Source organism: Necator americanus, chromosome I (genome assembly GCF_031761385.1).
Source record: "Necator americanus strain Aroian chromosome I, whole genome shotgun sequence".
In the NCBI taxonomy this organism is placed as follows: domain Eukaryota; kingdom Metazoa; phylum Nematoda; class Chromadorea; order Rhabditida; family Ancylostomatidae; genus Necator; species Necator americanus.
The window spans coordinates 25,117,775-25,136,638 of NC_087371.1; the positions used below are offsets into that span (position 1 = coordinate 25,117,775).

Here is an 18,864-nt window from a genome sequence, read left to right on the forward strand (position 1 = left end):
ACGATACACTTTTCAGATCCCTCAACTCGTTTTACAAAAGAAGGGGATGGACATTTCTGAGGACACCAGCCAGTTGTTCAGGTGATCATTTTTTATGGTATCGTCGATATTTTAATAGTTCACAGCTAGGAAAAAATGATCTCTTTGGGTATGTGCGCGTGTAGAGTGATTAATTGGCTGCTCAAAAGTATTTATTAATCTAATGACTAACAAAAATTGAATCGGCATGAGGAACCAAAAATCTATATATTGTAGAGAAGGAAGTGCTCCTTTAAGTAACATGTTAAATACATTATTCCGTGCGTGAGTTTATGTTTTAGAAAAAAAGACGCCACCACTTATGCCTCAACCTAATTCCATGACTGTACTGCATGAAACCGACTCAATCCATTTCTTGTCGCGGATAACATTTAGCAATTTTCAATTTTTAAACAATTTTTGGAGTACCATGACGTTGTTTTGTCCAGCCGTACAATATTCGTTGAAAATAGTTTGAGCTAGGATGAAAAACGTTAAGAAACCCCCACTCAAATAATCAGCTATTGTTTTTCTATTGTTTTTTACATTTATTGTTTGTCTTTAGTATGTATAAAATCGCTTTAAACTAATTTCTTTGTCAAAGAGTTTAACCCACTTTCTTCCTACAGGATAGAAATTGAATTTTAAGGAAAGTATAACTGTCGCATCCCCTTCAAAACCATGAGATGGCAAAAAAAAATGTTGCAGCGTAGACCTCACTTGCAAATTAGGAAAACCTCACTTGCAAATTTTCTCGGAAAGGTCGATACAAAATTATGAATCAAAAAGATCAAAATCAAGTAAAGATCAATGCCAATCTTGGCTACAGCTCGAGTAAATCAATATAAAAGCTACGATACAAAATTATTTCGGGAATAATCGATATATTCACTAAGATCAAAATTTCCATGCAGAATCATAGTGGTCATAATAAGCACCTTCAATGAGCACCACGTGGAAGTATCGAGGGATTTTTTTTTCTTTTGTGTCTATTCCGTCACTGAAACCGTTGAAATACATACATTGTGGATTTTCATTGTTTGTTTGTTTACATTTGATGTCATCCTTGAATGAATTCTTCTTTCAGTCATATTGAAACAATCCTTCCTGTATCAGTGCTTTCTCCTTACAAATATCAACGTTGTATCGAGAATTACGCTTACATCTACGAGAATAAAAAATCTGCAGTTTCTGAACGCTTGAATAGACTGAAGGTTTCCTTTGCATGTGCTTTGCACTCTTCCTATTGTCTCTAATGTGATCATATCAAGGCTGGAGTTTCCAAACTAACAGAGGCACGTGAACAGGTGGCAGTGATGCAGAAGAAGGCAGCGAAGAAGAGCAAACTACTCGCAGAAAAGCAAGCTGATGCTGATGAGGCGCTGAAAGCGATTAGCAGGAGTATGACGGTAAGTCCAGCGTTTCAGAGGTTGTTACAAATTGTTCTGCTCACCAGCTCTTACCCGGACACGTCCCCGTTCCTCGGTATAACTTCCCTAGTACATATGTAGCAGCCAGAGAACCGGTTGTCAGCTGTTGGGGTCAAGTAGGCTGCCATGCATCGAAATCGAGACACAAATCCAGGTTGAGCTCTACTTTCCCCACTGTAATCAGTTTTCAGCACTTTGTCAGGATTGTTTTTTTTATTTCTACGACTTGTTCTTTAGAGGAGCATATCACGAAATTGACGATGAGAAGTCTTCGTGGGACAATATAGAGCATTAGTTAGATATTAGAGTATAACCGTCGCCACTGTCAATTTCTCCCAATCGTACTAAGAAAAGGCGTTGATTCATTAGATAAGTTGCTGAGGAGGCCTGGCGAAATTTCAACCGATCACTCGTGCATGCGACGCGTGCGCAGCGGTGGCGCGTTCTGACGTAGCTCACGTAGAACACCGATTCCCATGCAGTTTTTCACGAAGATTAAGGAGAATACGGCGAAGTCATGTCCATACTCGTAATTTACGCTCTGAACTCCATGTGTTCCCACAGAGAACCCAACATCGTCAGTTTTGTAATACGCTTCCTTAGTTCGTAGGCGTAGGCGTAGTTCACAAAAGCTACGGTGAAAGTGTGCAGCTCCTTCCACAAGCACAGAAATTCGGGATCTCATGAGCATCTAGACCCTGCTGTATGCGAAAACTCGTCCGATAAAATGAATTGTGCGTGAAATGAAGGAATTTTCCTCAACCGCTGTCTTTAACGGAGAAAGAATTGGTGATCGAAGACGGTTTCAGATTGAAATGACCCTTCTCATTTTGCATGATTGTAATAATTTTCTTTAGGGAGCCGAAGATCAGAAAACATCTATGGAGCAGTTGCGAGCTGCAACCGAGGAAGAAAATGCAAAAATCGCAGAGAAAAAGAAGAAAATTGACGAACAGCTCAAAGACGTGGAGCCATTGTTGAAGGTTATTCTCAGAATTTTAGAGATGACCCTAGTAATTTTTCACTACTTCCGCTACCTACGTGAGCACCTTGCGAAGCGAACCAATTCGGTCGTTGGATACTATCATCAAATATGCAAATTTCAGGAAGCGCGGTCCGCCGTAGGCTCTATCAAGTCAGAATCGCTGTCAGAAATTCGAAGTCTTCGAGCCCCTCCAGAGGCCATTAGAGACATTCTCCAAGCAGTGCTTCTTTTTATGGGAATTTTGGACACTTCATGGGAAGCAATGCGGAAGTATGATTTACCTGTGCTATTTCCTTTCAAGTCTTCTACGCATTCCTGCTTTTTCAACTATTCTACTAAACTACTCGTTTTCTATTTTTTCAACTGTTTATGTTTCGTTCCAACATTGCGTCGATTTGGAGTAGTGGCGCCTGTTTTTTTGGTTGGGACCGTGTTAGCGGAACTTTGTTTGAAGATTAGTAAGAGCAATCCAGCTGCATCTTTACGAGAACTTATTTGCTAACTCATATATTTATGCATTTTATTTTTATTTTTCTTTTTCATGTCAAAGTTCCATGGTTAACATGGAACCCTAAACCCACAACACTGCACACTGCAGTTTTTTTTTGTTGAGACCATAGATCATCGGAAACTTCATCAATCACAGTCTGAGGAATCCAAACAAGAAAGCTAAGATACTCATGGAAGGCTTGTGTAGCGCAGTAGATAAGAGGTTCCGCTGTGACTGCAGAATCAATGTTTACTTCGAAACCGCACTAGAAACTGGTACCAGACTTGTCTGGGAGGATAAAAACACTGATTTACTCATTCGGTTACCCCCGCATCTCTGTAACGATTGACCAACGTTGTGGATTTTATCCTTTTATCCTTCAAGTTACTTATAATTATCGACCAGAGTGTGCTGAACCGGGGGACGGTTGGGGAACAGGAGAGAGGGGAGAAGAAACGTGTATCAGGCAGGAGAAGACAGTGCGTTACGGCGGATTACCCACTCGAATTTGTTCGCTGCCGATTTCACCTGCTTCCGCTAATACTAATGCTTTATGCATCTGGGTTGAATATTGTGTTACTATCTCAATGATCGGGGCGGGTGTGGCGCAGTCGGTTAGAGGTCCGTTATAGCCACGGTCGAGGGTTCGAATCCGCCCTAGTGCTCACCAAGCCTTTCATCCCTCCGGTGTCTGGGGGGATAAAAACACTGACTTGATCATCGGCTGGCCCCCGCAAGTCATTGTATGGGCCAACACGCGTTCCAAAACCTCAACGATTACGAATTCCACTAAAACGCGTTGGCGCATCCCAAGTGGATTGATATGCCAGTGACTTTATCCTTTATCCTTTTTATCTCAATGATCTTCATCATTCAATGAAGAAAAATTAATCTTGTCACTTACAACCATGTCTACGAACGAAACACATGCATACCATGGGAGTCGCACCGGAACCCCATGCCAACTTCATTAAATCTGCCACTTTCCAACAGTAAATAGGCAATCGTCGAACCGACGACCGATCCTATGGCCGTCAACGGTTCGATGACGTTCCTCGTGTGAAGATCACGAGCTGTTCAGTGAGAAATTCTCTTTTTAAGACTGATTCCAAGTTATTTACTTAGATAAATTAGAAATTATTTATTTAGATAGGTTAGAAGTTTAGATTTATTTATTTCTTCATATGATTTATTTAATTTAGTCCTCGATCAGGGTGCGTAACAACTTGTCAATTGAGCAAGCACATATGTTTAGCTAACTCTCTGTTCCTTTTTATTGTTCAAAAACATCAGTTAAAAGCAGCGTATCACTAAATGGACGTGGTAAGAAAATTGCAGGCCTCTCCTCAACTCTCCTAATCGTCGATAAAGCTGTGTGAACGGCGGCGTTCTTTCCTACAAAATTGGTTGCAAAAAGATCAACGGAATCTCATCAGCTGATTATTTAAGTAAACACAATGAATAGGCTGATGAGGGGCCCGGAGCATGTTCAACGGTGCGCGTTCTAGCGCACCTAGCAATATTTAAAGCGGTTCCTACTCCGTTTTTCATGACGGCTAGGAAAAATTAGGCAAAGTCACAGTCGTCTCCGTCGGTCGCAATCCACAACTCGAACTCTACTGCTTTCCTGGTTGCACGTCAATTTCGTGAAACACTTCCTTTAAATGCATCAAATTATTCGAGTTATTTATAAGTTAATTTATCCAAGTTAGGTTTTATTAAACAGTTAATTCTACTTTACACTCGCGCATTACTCACGATAGCTCGTCCAGACCCACGATATTCACATGCACATTTTTAACGTTGTCGTTTTCTTCTCTGTCTTTAAGAAAATAATGTCTCAGAAACTGCACTCGTTCAACTTATTGCACTTACCCTGCCAGTTAGAGTGTCCTGTAGGAGCGTAATTTTCTTGATTCCCGGATTTTCTCCTGCAACAGGGATTGCATGATAAATGTGGATGTCATCATCTTCCGAATTTAAAACGTAAAAACCAACTTTTTGTTCTGTTTTCAGATTCCTATCGAAAAGTAGCGTAAAGGATGAAATCATCAACTTCGATGCACATCGAATAACAAGAGATGTTCACAAAAAAGTATCAGCTCTTGTAAAAAGCAAAGAAACATCATTTGACCCTAAGGTTAGGTTCTTAAACTCTTGCAAGTTACTCTGCGCACATACTTTCTTTCTTCAGAATGCCAAACGAGCTTCTGTAGCGGCAGCTCCATTGGCCGCATGGGTGACAGCAAACTTACAGTACTCTGAAATCCTGGAGAAAATTTCCCCTTTGGAGCAGGAAAAGAACGAACTTGTCAGGTAATTGTTAAGTTCTCTGCCTTGTCGCTCCTGGAGGGAAACCGTTCCTTTTCTCAGCAATCTTTCACGAGCCGAAAAGCAGATACAAAAACTGTCCCAAGGCCTGCTTACTGTTGATGAAAAAGTGGCAGGTCTCAAGGAGAAATTTGAGGTTTTAATGAAGGAAGCAACACAAATCAAAATTGACCTGGAAAAAGAGCAGGTGATTTCAATTCGATCTTCTAATTGTTGATGACGAACACTTTCACGATCAGGATACAATCAAAGTCGCTGGGACATTGATCGACCGCCTTGGTGGGGAATTTACACGATGGGAAGCGCAGATGGAGGCACTATCCCAGGAGATGGGAAACGTACGAATTCTGGAATAAATTAGCAAACAATTCTTTGTAGTTGTTCTAGAAAAGTAGCAGAAAAATATTTTGTGCGTTAAGGTCGAACGATATGCACTAGTGACGGCGGCGTTTGTAACGTATCTCGGCGGATGCTCAGAGGAAACTCGTACCGAAGTTTTGAAATTGTTCCGCAATGCTTTCAGCATTCAAGATTTCGATCCAGTCGCATTCTGCGCCACCGAAACAGAGCAGGTGAATTGAAGTAGGAAAAGTGAATTTCAAAATAAGATATCGAAGTCTAGAACAGAAAAGATTAAATATCAGAGCAGGAACAAAATTTTTCGCATAAAAACCATACAACCCCAAACTTTTCCAGTGCGTATATAAAACAAATATTTTAGCTGAACTGGAAGAACCACGGTCTGCCCGCCGATTCTCTTTCGGTGGAGAATACCGTAATGCTGTTGAACAACGCTCAAACGCCGTTAGTGATTGATCCAACTGGACGAGTTGCAGCATTTTTGCACTCGCTTCACAGTAAATCCGAACTCTTTAGAGCAACTCAGAACGATCTTTTTACACAGGTACATTGTATTCATACGGACACTTCTTCGGGAAGCCAGCTGTGGCTAGTTGAAGAGGATTAACCGAAAATGTCACTTTTAGATCGAGTTCGGGATTCGCTTTGGAAAAACAATTATTGTCGATGACGTCACAGATGTTGACGCAGTTCTAGTGCCTATATTCAGAAAAGAGTTATCATCTCAAGGTCCACGACAGGTAGTCTTGCTTTCTAGAAATTTCTCTATGATCTACAGGAAGAAGTTAGAGGCCACACTTCTCGTATAAACAGTCTTACTGTAGTTAAACATCGTATGAGGACAACGTAATTCTTTCTCACAACTGGACTGACTGGTGATTTGAATTGGTTTGCATTTAGGTGAATGTTCCATGTGAATTTTATCCTTCTGTAGAAATTTGAACAAATCAATGGTACCCTTTCAAGGAAACTGGGAGCGGGTGCATAGTCACCGTAGACCGTGTTGAGTCGGAATGACGCGACGCGTCTGCGACGCTATCCCTCCACCGGACACATATTCTCTCTTCTCTTTAACCACTCTCAATCGAGAGCGCTTTTCAACCGATTGAACACGGTCAACGCTGGCTGTAAAAATAGATTATTTTCTTTCTATTCTTTTGTTGGTGGTATGAATATAAGTAAACACACTAGTAGAAGGGATGCACAGTATTCAGGTAATTTCGTTTGCGGACAAGCAGATCGACTATCATCCTGACTTCAAGATGTTTCTCTGCACTAAGAATCAGCATATCGTGCTTCCGAGCTGCATCCGCAACGTGCTTTCTGAAGTGAACTTCACGACCACGCGGAGCGGTCTTGCTTCCCAAGTACGTGACCCTTTCATTTGTAAGGACATTTTGGCGAATAGCCTATATTTTTTATTATATTGACTATTTCGAAGATAAATTGAACTTACTCTCAGTTTGCAGATATTCATATTAATATATAAATATCTGCAAACTAGGAATACGTTTAGCTGAGATATAGAAATTTAAGTTCCAGAAAAAATAAAGTGCTCTTCTGTGTTTGAGGGCACTTTCGAATGTTTGAAGAATGTTGATAAGAATATGATAGAATGTTTGAATACCCAATTCAGCGAGATCTTTGATAAAAAAAATTGCCTGTGAACATTAATCATACGCCTGCATTCCTATGAAGGTTTCCTGGATGACACCTTGAATTCGTCGGAACCTCTGAAGTAGTCAGGAAGCTCATGTTGTTTTTATTCCACTGTAGCACATCTCTGTCGAGATCAAAAAGAACGATATGTTCGTTTTTTCTTTGGTTCAACTATTTCATTCCCATGAGTCTACCTACCAGATATCAGCAGTCAGCAGATACTGTTACGCTACTTTGTTGAAGGCATCACCCCACGAATCTGAGGTGGTACGGATTTCAGGTGGAGTATCCGTAGACGTTATCGTAGATTATGGAGAGAAGGGTGATTCCGTCCGTATCGTACGGGCCGTTTTTTACGACAATTAGGAAAAAATGGACGGATTCACCCCCCTCTCCATAATTTACTATCCCGTATAAGAATACTCCACCTGAAATCCGTACCACCACAGATTCGTGGTATGCTGTCTTTAATGTACTATGTCAGGCACCTTACGTAGCATCCTGAAAAATCGAAGAGGCAACGGGAATATTTGAGCCACTAAGTGATTTGTGTGGTGTTTGTTAAAAAAAAACAACGAAATTAATAGTCTATATTATAAATCTATTCTATACCTATATTATTAAACTACCAATCTGAACGTCCGGCGGACTTTCAGACTTTTTGTGGTGCTCCTTTTCAGTGGTCAACAACAATTTGAAGCAAGGGGACTTTCTATAAATTTTTGCCACAGAACTAAACCTCTTTTTGCTGCTAATCATGGTTCTTCTCGCCCTTTTTTTTAGAAATATGATCATTGTTGAAAGATTTTGCATTCTTCTCGCTAGTCATCATCTGAAGCTTTTTCCGCAGATTCCCTCCGGCTGAAATAGGGTGTCCTAGCAGCAGGGTGTTTTGTAAGAATTCTGACAGTGGTAGAGTGCTCGCCTGGCTTCCCTGTGGTCCGAATTCGGTTTCCGCTGATGTTTTTTCGTCTTCATACAGAATTTACGTGACACACAAGAGAGCACACAATCAAACAAACAAACAAGCTGTGTGTGCGTTATTATATAGCACCCTGAAAAATCGAAGAAGCAACGGGAATATGTGACCCACTAAATGATACATTTTGCAATTTTATTTATTTATTTTTTTGTATTATATTTCATTATTACTATATTTTTACTTCATTATATTATGCATTGCATCTTATATTATTATATTGTATGTATTGGTATATTAACATATTAATATATTATTAAACTTACTTTTATTGCTTTTTTCATTTTATTTTATTTTTTGATTTCACCAACTACATTTCGGACTGTCAAAGATATTTAATTCAGCTTCTCGGCCTAGCCATCCAAATAGAAAAGCCAGAGCTTGAGGAGAGATCCAGCACGTTAGCAAGGGATGCGGAGGGAAAGAAGATAGAACTGGAAAAATTGGAGCAGTTACTGTTAGAGGTTTGAAAACACTTATTTGAGATCTTAACTGTGGAAGATTTGCTCGATTTTTATTTGAATTTTGAATTTTTTAAAATACATCTTTGAGCAATTTTTCGAGAAAATTTTGTTAAAGCGTCACAAACCAAAGTGAATAATGAGTATCTCTTTTAGAAATCATATTGTGTAATTCATGTTGATTACAACTATTTCAGCAACTTGCCTCATCAGAAGAGAACTTGCTTGGTAATTCTGTTCTATTGGACTCCCTTAATAAGTCCAAAGAAAACGCGGAAATTATCAGTCGTGGTATTGAGGAAAGCGAACAACTGCGTAAGGAGCTCAACAGCGTGCGTCAATTTATCAAGCATTTTTCACAATTTTTTTCGAAAGAAAAAATATATGTATGCGAGAGGAAGCAAGATATTCAAGTGAAGAATAATTTAGAACCCTTTCGTAATTATGTTGCTAAATGCATTTTCTCACCACGTCGTACTAAAAATACGCTCTAGAATGCTAGAAATATCTTTTCATTTCACTAGTCTTATTATGTAGTAGAAAGGGTTTCAGAATATCACATGAAGATTAATACAGTCACACAACGCTGCACTTTAGCTACGGACTCGAACTTTGTTCAATTTCAGCAACGCAACGCTTACCTCTCATTAGCCGAGTCCGCCAGTTCGCTTTATTTCGTCTTCTGTGATCTCCAGTTACGCAACCATATGTACAATTTCAACGTGAACACCATCATCAGCATCTTCAAGAGAGTGATCTCAAGCTGTGAGGTGCGTAGCACTGCCAGATATTTTCTTCTATTACATTGATACATACATGATTAGCGGCTTTTTTTAATTTGCAACTCTCGCATAGAAAAAGAAGAGTTTGCTGTTATGCAACACATTATTTGAAATTTTTTTTCCTTAACCATACAGGGCGGGAGTGGCGCAGTCGGTTAGAGGTTCGTTCTAGTCGCATGGTCGAGGGTTCGAAACCGCCTTAGTGCAAACTAAACCTTCCATCCCTCCGGGGTCGGTGATTTGGTACGAGACTTGTCCGGGAGGATAAAACACTGACTTGATCCTCGGTTGGCCCTTCGCAAGTTATTGTATAGGCCAACACGCGTTCCGAAAACCTCAACGATTACGAATTCCAGTAAAACGCGTTGGCGCATCCCAAGTGGATTGATACGCCAGTGACTTTATCCTTTATCCTTTAACCATACAGTGTTTCTGGTTTTTTCAAATGTTGATGCCTTTTTCGAATTACTTGAACAAATCCTGTAATCCTGCGCCGTTTTTGCTGCTGTTGAGCCTTTTCCATTTTATAGATCTAAAAATTAACAAACATTAAATTATCATTTAAAAAAACCAAGAACACTACCTTGTAGAGGAGCAATAATAATAATGTTTTCTTTTCAAATAACGTTTCACGTAATGCTAAACTTTTTCTTCTGTGCGTGAGTTTACCTTCAAAGGTTACTAGTTTAACTATAAAGATTAGGCCATTACTGATGTACCATCCTTGTACATAAAAGAGGAATTGAAATATAGAAGCTTTGATTGGAGTGCGTTAAAAGTGAGAGAAGTTTCTTATGTTGCATTTTTCACGGTACATAAACAGGATTTGAACCGCAGTTTGCAAAAACCACAGCAGAATCCAGAATCTGTGCGTACAAATCCAGAAATCAGAGTGCGGAACAGCGCCAGATTGCTAATCCTACGGAACACTTGTCTACACGCATGAGGTCCATTCACGCGTGTTCATTTCGTTACTCGTATGCTTATTAAGAGTTTTTTTTTTCGGATAAACTGATCAGTTGGGTGCTTCTGATCGATTTAATTCTTGGATCTGTAAAAAGTATTCTATGCTCTGCTATTTTTGAAATATTTTGTAAAGATTTCCTCGAACTCGTCAGATCCGAGGACATACACGAATTATCAGCCCGAATACCAAGGAATTTCGTAAATTCTAGACGTTGAAGGTATTCTCTAGGCAGTTCAGTTCCATACGTATCTTGTTGTGAGAGTTTGTAGTAATAGAATATAGATATTAAATAATAAAATGAATATTGAAAATAATTAGTACAAATAGCAGTGAGAATAGTGCGAAAGTGATGATTTCACCAATTACAGTAGAGCGAAAACGACTTGAAGTGCGGTGCCGCTGCGGCAGCGCTGCAAGCGACGAGGTGGAGAAAGCGGCTGCAATCAAGGTGGGACCATCGCGAATCGCAGTGGTGGTAGCTGGGATTCCACTACGAGGATAACCGCTACGCTCCGCTTCGAGCGCAGCTGCTTGCGCAACTGCATCAACTGTTTCATGTCGCTTTGACGCCTACTGTAATTCTTCCGGAAAAACTAGTCATGTCAAGTGTTGATACTTCATCCAGGCATTCTGATTTCAGGACAACTCTTCGACACGAATCGCAACACAAATGCGTTCTTTACAACTGGCTGTATTCTACCATATTTCTCGAGCATTATTCAAAGCTGATAGGCTTATGTTTGCACTATTGTTCATACATGGAACGCTGCCAAAAATGTTCATGCCGAAGGTTCGTACAATCCTTGTGTTATATTATACAGAGAATATGTTCATAAAGTTGAACGCGATGTGTCTTCGTTTGGGAAGGGAAGGGTAGAACAAAGTGGAGACGTATGTCCCGCAGATAAAGACTGCGCGTCGAGGCAGACGCGTCGCGTTCACGCAGCTGAACGCATTCCGCTGACTATAAGGCACCACAGCTGGGGTCCCTATATACCCGGTCACTGAAGCCAAGAGTCATTATTTCCAAACGTTGACTGGAATGTTTACAACTCGCATAGAGTCCACGTTTGTTACTATATGTATTTATGATCTTGTTTTCTTCCTGCAGGAATGGGAGCTATTCACTGGGGTTATACTGGATGAGCGACAAGCATCAGCAACAGGAATATCGTGGATTGACCAAAGCAGACAGTCGGCTGTCGCGAAGCTGCAGGTACTAACTTAGGAACGAGTAGCCAGTAAGGACTATAGGGTCGTTTTTATTTTACAGGCTCACTTACCCACGCTCTACAATAATCTTCAATTATCCGACCAAGGTACGTGGAGCGAATTCAGTCGAGCGGTTGACTGTGAAAATTCTATCCCATCCGCCATTGAAACGAGAATCACACCGTTCCAAAAGGTTCGCGGGACAGAAATTGAAGTTCTCTCTCAGAAACTTACATTAATCATCCTTGAAGATTTTCCTTTAAGGTACTACTTATCCAAGCTGTTCGTCCTGACCGTCTCTACGCAGCGATGCAGAACTTCGTGCTGAAAACACTGTGTAGGTTCCAGTTCTTGTTAAATAAAATTCCTTATTCGAATTTTCGCGCACTTTAGTAGTGTTGTTAGAGTCATAGTCGGGTCAAAACGACATGAAATTCGGTGCCACTGTGTAATTGACTACGGTCGAAACAGTGCGATGAAGCTTAGCGTGATGGTCTCACTTCGATGTCAGTCGCTACATCCATCGCGCCGTCTCGAGTGCAGCCGCTTACGCAGCTACACCGACCTTCAGGTCGTTTTGATCTGGCTGTATCTACCTAATGCAGTTTCGTTTCATCAATTCTACGGGTACATGTAGTTGTGTCATTAGGTAAATTGATGCCTCAGGTGCTCTTTGTGTCTCTAATTGTCCCCTTAAAGGCATCTTCCTCCAATCTGGGGTAGTGCGGGTTTTAGGTAAGTTATGCCTATACGGAGTCGTAGATTATGAAGAGAAGGGTGATTCCGCCCATCTCTTAAAAAACGAAAGATGCGGCGCGTGCACAAGGCTGGCGCGCTCCAATCGCTCCATGTTGTAGAAAACAGCGCACCGGAGCGCTCGAAGCCGTATCTTCCGGGCCTTTTTTTACGGCAATTAGGAAGAAATGGACGGAATCGTCCATATCATCTATACGAATGCTCCAGCTGAAATCCGTACCACCACATATTCATGAGGTGCTTTTAAGTGTCCTCCCAATTGTCTTTCAATTGTCATAACTGCACAAAGCTTCACGTCTTTTTGACCTGACTATCTAACCGTGTGAAGTAGAGCCTTCTTACAGGATGTCTCTTTTCTAGTTTCACACTAATTGCATCCCTTACATTCACAGTGGCGGAAAAAATCACAGAATATGTCTTAGTTTGTTGAAAAATGGTGGATTGTAGCGCAGGCGGTTGGAGGTTCTATATCTAGACGATCGATCGCTGGTTCGAATCTATGCTTGTGCCAACATTTCCTCCCTCAGAGGTCGTTAAATTGGTACCAAACTGATTCTGAGAGGAAAAAAAACACTGACTTGACGCATCGTATACCAGCGATTCATAACATACTTCCGTAAACCTCAAACGACTTTGAATTGAAATAGACATCGTGGCACATCCGAAACGGATTGACTAACGCTAGACACTTTATTCTTTATCCACTTGTTCTGCTGAAATAGTTTGATCCCAGTGCACTTTGAAGCGCTACTTTTGCGTCGCTTCTCTCCTTTTCAGTGAAGTCCTTTTCAACAAAGGTCAGCCTCTCATTTCTTCCACTCCACAATACTTTAACATTTTATTTTATTTTTCCATACTTTTCACAACTCGACCATTTGTCTCTGGTGAATAAGAACCAGTGTTTGTTACAGCATTACCGTCCATAAATCCTCCACCTTTTGACCTCTCGGATATCTTTATCGAATCCACAAATCAGGAACCTATATTACTTATTCTTGCTGGAGGAGCAGACCCTAGTCAGGTAAGAAATTCCTCACCTGGATATACTTCTTGAAATTCCATTATCATTTGTATTTTTACAGGATCTTGAGGAACTGGCCGCTAGAACAATCGGTTCTCATAACTATACGTCCATCCCAATGGGTCAAGGCCAGGAACAAGCCACAATTGATGGAATACGAAAAGCATCAGCGGATGGCCGATGGCTGTGTCTAAACAACGTACATCTCATGCTTAGTATAATTCCAAGCATACAAAAAGTGAGTTCTGAATTCTGAACTTTTCCTAAGGATTTCCGTTACTTTTTTAGGAACTAGCAGCGGCAACTCCGCACGAGAACTTCCGATTGTGGATGACTACGGAAGAGGAGGCCAGATTTCCAGCTGTAATGCTGCAACGTTGTTTAAAAATCACATTTGAGCCTCCTCCTGGTGGGTGACATATTTGAATGAGATTATTGCACACAAATGAACATTGCGCAGTTGTCGCCCCAATTTTTCCATGTTTTTAAGGATTTTTAAGGTATCCGAAACAATCTTCTACGGACCTTCTCCCAGCTCGACGACGCAAGACGCTCAGTGCTTACAACGCAGACCACTTTCGTTCTTGCATGGTTGCACGCCCTTTTGCAGGAGAGGCGCACATTCATTCCACAGGTTTCATGGATTTTAGACAAGTACGAACAGTTCAGTAGAGACTTCGCACATTTTTAGGCATGGACGAAATTCTACGAGTTTAGCAACTCTGACGTACGTGTAGCTCGAGTCTTGATAGATACGCTCGTCAGTGAGTCCAGTAAGTCTGCAGTGAACCAGTACTTGGTAAAAACTACATACAGTCGGGTCAAAACGGCATGAATCACGAGTGAAGTTGCTGTGCATTTGCGTACGCGCTCGAAACGGCGCGGTGGAGGCAGCAGTTGGGACCGGGGTGGGACCGTAGCAAACTGCAGCGATGGGTTGGTGTCAGCAAGGATTTCAGTACGCTCCTAAACGCTACGCTCAACCGAAGCGACTCGAGAGAAGCCGCGATTGCGTACGTGATTCAAATCGTTTTGACCCTGCTATAAATATCCGTGCAAACATTCCGGAAAATGTAAGTGCGCTAGAGTTCGAATTCTATCCGCTGCAACACCTTCGAACCGGCGTAACGCAGCGGCTCCGCAACATCTGCGATGATCTGAGATCGGCATAGGCTAACCAATCCTATTCCTAATGCTAACTTAATTGAGAATGCCTGTGAGCCACTAAGGAAGAACTATTTTCGATTCTTCTCTAAACCCTCATTGAAACGACTTTTTGGTGCTTCGAAATTAATCGAGGATACACTCCTTAAACATGAGATGATAATAAATGTTCCCTTTTTACAATCTGAAAACAGAAGACCTCCGTTACTGAGTTGGTGCCTTTCATATGTGTGCTACACAGGATAAAGCATCGCTCGTTCCAGTCTGAAACTTTTGAAGTTAAAGTATTTGACACAAAATCATTGGGTCTTGAAGAAATTGACGTTTGCATCCAAGATTATTGACGTTTTTAGGCAAGATTTTCAACGGATTTCTTTTTTGATTTTTTCTCAACAAAGTTCCTTCGTAATACTTTGCTTTACCGAATCTATCAAAGTTATTAAGAAAATCTCAATTTTAGCTGTAGTTCTCACTCTTCTTTGGTGATAACTCTCCTTAAAATTACCTCGGAAGTGTTAAGTATGATTTGTTTTCCTGAGTACCTCACTTTTTCACCTACCACGTTGCAAAGTCGCGACCAAAATGATATTTTGATAGTTGAATTAGGCGAACACGAAAATATTTTTCCTATTCAGACGCTGACTGGGAATTTGTAAGAGGTCTACTGATGTTTGTCGTATACGGTGGACGGATCGAGAGCATATTTGATAGTCAAGTTCTCGAATCCTATCTGCTCACTTTATTCAATCCTGAGAAAATCACTGGAAGACCAGGACAGCTGTTAGCCAAAGGAATAGAGCTCTTGGCTGTGGATAATATCAAGGTTGAGTGTTCTCTTACAGTAGATAATTATTAGATTTTTTTGATTCTAAGTAAAATCACAAAATGCTGTGAACTTGTATCCCTCAAAATCTCATTCCAGGAGATTCAAAAATTCATCACAAAATCAATCCCTCCGGAAGATGATCCTGATCTTTTTGGGCTTCCTGTGAATATTAGATTCTCGTGGCAGGTGACAGAAGCAGAGGCTACGATAGCCAGAATGCGTATATCAGGTGTGCTTGCAAGTATTTTTGTAATGTGTGTAGAGATTGATGATACGGTAGATGATTTTTTAAAATCTAGTGGCAAGCGACGGGGAAAAACGGAGTAGTTGGGCGGAAGCATGCAACCCCATTCTACAACTCTGGAAACGATTGTGCCAGGGAGGGGATCTTCATAGCAGACAGGTCTTTGCAAAACTTCAGTTGGAAATGAAGTGATCATAGTGAAGTCGTGCCCATCAAGGCTTTTTTTTTGCAGATCCCAACACTGAAAGAGTGCTCTGATCCTATAGCAGAAATTATGTCACTGGAGTTCATTCACGCAGTTAAGATGGTAAGTTCAAAATAGATAAAAAAAAAATAGACAAAATAGATATCTAAACTTCTTCAGGATGATAGCTAGGCAAAATTCGCTCCTCCACCCCAGGTGGACCGCCACACAACCATAATACGTCATGTAGTATAAAGTGTTTTTAAAGGGTAGTTTTTAAATGTCGTACTACCGTATCTAGGCTGTAATTTGTAATTGGTCTCCTTATTGCTTGATTCAGTAATTTCGACAGGTCTCACCAAGAGTTGTTCTTATCTTATTTCCATTTAATTGAGCAGTTCTGAAATGCGGAAGATGCAATCTTCAGTCCGTGTCGCTTTCCCACAAACATTTAAACTTTCAGATATATCGAAAAGTAACTTTTTGATCTCCTCCTGAGTCCTAGTAGTCCTTGCATCGTAACTTATGCGAACGCCAATTATCTAAATTGCTCTAGCGCTTTCAATTTTTCAGTACAAAGGTTCATAGTCCTTCTGGAGAGCTGATCCACCGTACTTTTCGTTGTTCTTGTAAAAAAAAGTAGTTCAATCGAATGATAACATTGCGCTTAACGAAACTCACGCTTTTTCTGCTTTGCCCCTCGTCTCTTATCCAGCTCATCTTCCCTCTTCCTCTCACTCTTCCTCTCCCTCTCCGCTTTGGTCCAATCGAAGGCGCATCGCGCTCACCCGGTTCGCCGTCGATCATACTTTTCCGGTAATTCGAGTATTTTATGGATAGTGGATGGAAAGAAGTAGCGCAGTCGGTAAGAGGTTCCCCTGCGGTTGCATGATTGATCGGATGTTCAAATCCGCCTTATTGCCAACCAAGCCTTTCATCCCTCTGGAGTAGACAATTTGGCACCAGAACTGTCTAGAAGGATGAAAGCACTGACTTGATACATTGTCTGGCTCTCCCAAGTCATCTTATAAGCTAGACTCGCATTCGTTTTCTTCAAAAGATTCTGATTTAAACGTGGTGGTGCATCCCAAGTGGATTGAGTAACAGACTTTATATATGGTGGGTTTTTAAGGTTCAAAAGATCCACGCGTGTCTAACGTTAGTAAGCAAGAGCATACGAGGCACTGTTACACCGAACAAATCCACAACGGAAGTAATAAAGAGCCTGCAGCTTCATCAGGTTAGTGTTCAGAAAAGCGGTCAGCGTAATCCGTCGTAGTTGATTACATACCGAATAATTCCCCAACTAAATTACAGAGTCCTGATTCATGGCACAATCTATGGTCAGGTCCACAGGATCCCGCGCAATACTTGACTACACTCATAGATAAGGTTAGTGAATGTCAGTCTCTCCATCAGACGGTCAGGATCCTGTGATACTTCTAGTGGGTAACATGCCACTACGAATGATATGTAAAGAAGTTTAAAGTCGTTAGAAAGTTTTTTATGTGTGATTTTTGCTCATAATATGGTTTTCTTCTCACATAATCCTCGAAAAAAAAGACGAAAATTATCATGGTATATCTGTTATAGTGATTTCGTAGAATTTGCTTCTTTTTTGGAATTTCTGCCAATTTCTCGAAGGGATAATCCGAAATTTTCAAGGATAGCACTCCTTGAGAAAAGTACAGAACTCTTTTTGAAAATACAGAACATTTGGCTCCTTCTTCATTTCTTAAGAGAAGAAGAGGAAATCTAATCGTCTATTTGTGTATTCTGTACAACAATTTTTACTTAAATGATATCAACAAAAGTTGCTTTCCATCACACAAAAAATCAAGTTAGATGCCAGAGGAAGGAGCATTACAAGTATTACGTACAAATATGTGTTATACCTTTCTATAACTGAAACCTCTATCCTCAAATAACCCTGCGAATTCCACCTGAACCTGTTTCACTCATGTTTTCTGTAACTAAAACACAGCACAATATTCAAAGTCAAGGAGATTAAAAATTTCTTCTATTATATAGTTGAAATTGCATGTAGGTTATATAGTAGGGTCAAAACGACATGAAGCACGGTGCAGCTGAACGACAGCGCTCGAAGCTGCACGGTGGAGCATAGCCGTGAGGATCGAGGTGGGACCGCAAACTGCAGCTATGAGTAGTGCTGAAAAGGTCCCAGTCGATCCTCTCCTTTGCAGCGCTTTGAGGGCAGTCGTTTTGACCCGATTACATGAAGATATCAGACTTCTCGTCTAGGCTAAGTCGGTGCAGGAGCTCGTTTCTCTTTCCAAACAAGATGGTTTCCTGGCAACACCACTTGATTTCTCCAAACTGTTCCGGCCGGGTCGCCTTTTGAACGCTCTTCGACAGACGACTGCCAGGTGCAGTGATCGGCTACCGTTACTTCGTTATACTCCATCCACATTTTTTTCCGGAATATTTGTGCTCATAAAAATAAATAACTTAAGTATTTGCAGGACTAAAGGATGCACTATGGATTCTTTGCGCTTGTCCTCTGCGTGGGATGCTTCGCGCTTTGCTAACGACATCGCCATACACGTTAAGGTACGAACCACTCTACCTCAAGCTGTTTCTCATTAATTTTGCTCCTTATTTTCCTTCTGAAAGAAAGAGAACGGCAAGCAAGGGAATTTCGCATGTTTTTTTTCATCCTCTCTTTTCAAACTCATTTATTCGTAACTCTAATTTTATGAACGATTACCCGGACCCGATGTCCTCAAACTTCCATGAGCTCACATAAGCTATCCCTACACTTTGCCGTCGTAGGCGATTCGGATCTAATTCTGATAGTTATTGATTGTGTTCAAACTAAATAGGATGAGAAAAGCAACGTGGCATCTTCGTATACATCAGGGAACACACGGACCAGCTGATGGACAGAGACCTTTGTGCGCACATTTTCGACAAAACATTGCTTTGGGCGCTCTAACGCACCGGAGACGTGGGCAGACACCGCTGCCACCTCTAG

The 18,864-nt window shown here is 41.0% G+C and overlaps 1 protein-coding gene across 2 annotated transcripts in view; it reads left to right on the forward strand.

The window, feature by feature from the left end:
* Positions 1 to 18,864, forward strand: part of RB195_006788 (uncharacterized protein) — a gene marked incomplete at both ends in the record, with an annotated part of 44,452 nt that overhangs the window by 23,046 nt on the left and 2,542 nt on the right. Inside the window, 34 exons of one of the 2 annotated variants that reach the window (XM_064180072.1) lie at positions 17 to 81; positions 1,106 to 1,232; positions 1,290 to 1,427; positions 2,306 to 2,431; positions 2,555 to 2,703; positions 4,940 to 5,063; positions 5,118 to 5,239; positions 5,297 to 5,441; positions 5,494 to 5,592; positions 5,674 to 5,826; positions 5,976 to 6,158; positions 6,241 to 6,354; positions 6,829 to 6,981; positions 8,597 to 8,716; positions 8,911 to 9,045; positions 9,340 to 9,483; positions 11,103 to 11,252; positions 11,574 to 11,678; positions 11,736 to 11,867; positions 11,939 to 12,011; positions 13,342 to 13,451; positions 13,513 to 13,689; positions 13,740 to 13,860; positions 13,952 to 14,085; positions 14,143 to 14,224; positions 15,251 to 15,438; positions 15,538 to 15,670; positions 15,741 to 15,844; positions 15,918 to 15,992; positions 17,002 to 17,109; positions 17,187 to 17,261; positions 18,132 to 18,256; positions 18,353 to 18,440; positions 18,750 to 18,864. In XM_064180072.1, the coding sequence (XP_064036973.1) occupies positions 17 to 81; positions 1,106 to 1,232; positions 1,290 to 1,427; positions 2,306 to 2,431; positions 2,555 to 2,703; positions 4,940 to 5,063; positions 5,118 to 5,239; positions 5,297 to 5,441; positions 5,494 to 5,592; positions 5,674 to 5,826; positions 5,976 to 6,158; positions 6,241 to 6,354; positions 6,829 to 6,981; positions 8,597 to 8,716; positions 8,911 to 9,045; positions 9,340 to 9,483; positions 11,103 to 11,252; positions 11,574 to 11,678; positions 11,736 to 11,867; positions 11,939 to 12,011; positions 13,342 to 13,451; positions 13,513 to 13,689; positions 13,740 to 13,860; positions 13,952 to 14,085; positions 14,143 to 14,224; positions 15,251 to 15,438; positions 15,538 to 15,670; positions 15,741 to 15,844; positions 15,918 to 15,992; positions 17,002 to 17,109; positions 17,187 to 17,261; positions 18,132 to 18,256; positions 18,353 to 18,440; positions 18,750 to 18,864 (4,192 nt within the window). The remainder of the gene's footprint in view (positions 1 to 16; positions 82 to 1,105; positions 1,233 to 1,289; positions 1,428 to 2,305; positions 2,432 to 2,554; positions 2,704 to 4,939; positions 5,064 to 5,117; positions 5,240 to 5,296; positions 5,442 to 5,493; positions 5,593 to 5,673; positions 5,827 to 5,975; positions 6,159 to 6,240; positions 6,355 to 6,828; positions 6,982 to 8,596; positions 8,717 to 8,910; positions 9,046 to 9,339; positions 9,484 to 11,102; positions 11,253 to 11,573; positions 11,679 to 11,735; positions 11,868 to 11,938; positions 12,012 to 13,341; positions 13,452 to 13,512; positions 13,690 to 13,739; positions 13,861 to 13,951; positions 14,086 to 14,142; positions 14,225 to 15,250; positions 15,439 to 15,537; positions 15,671 to 15,740; positions 15,845 to 15,917; positions 15,993 to 17,001; positions 17,110 to 17,186; positions 17,262 to 18,131; positions 18,257 to 18,352; positions 18,441 to 18,749) is intronic. The other variant, XM_064180071.1, reaches the window with a different exon arrangement.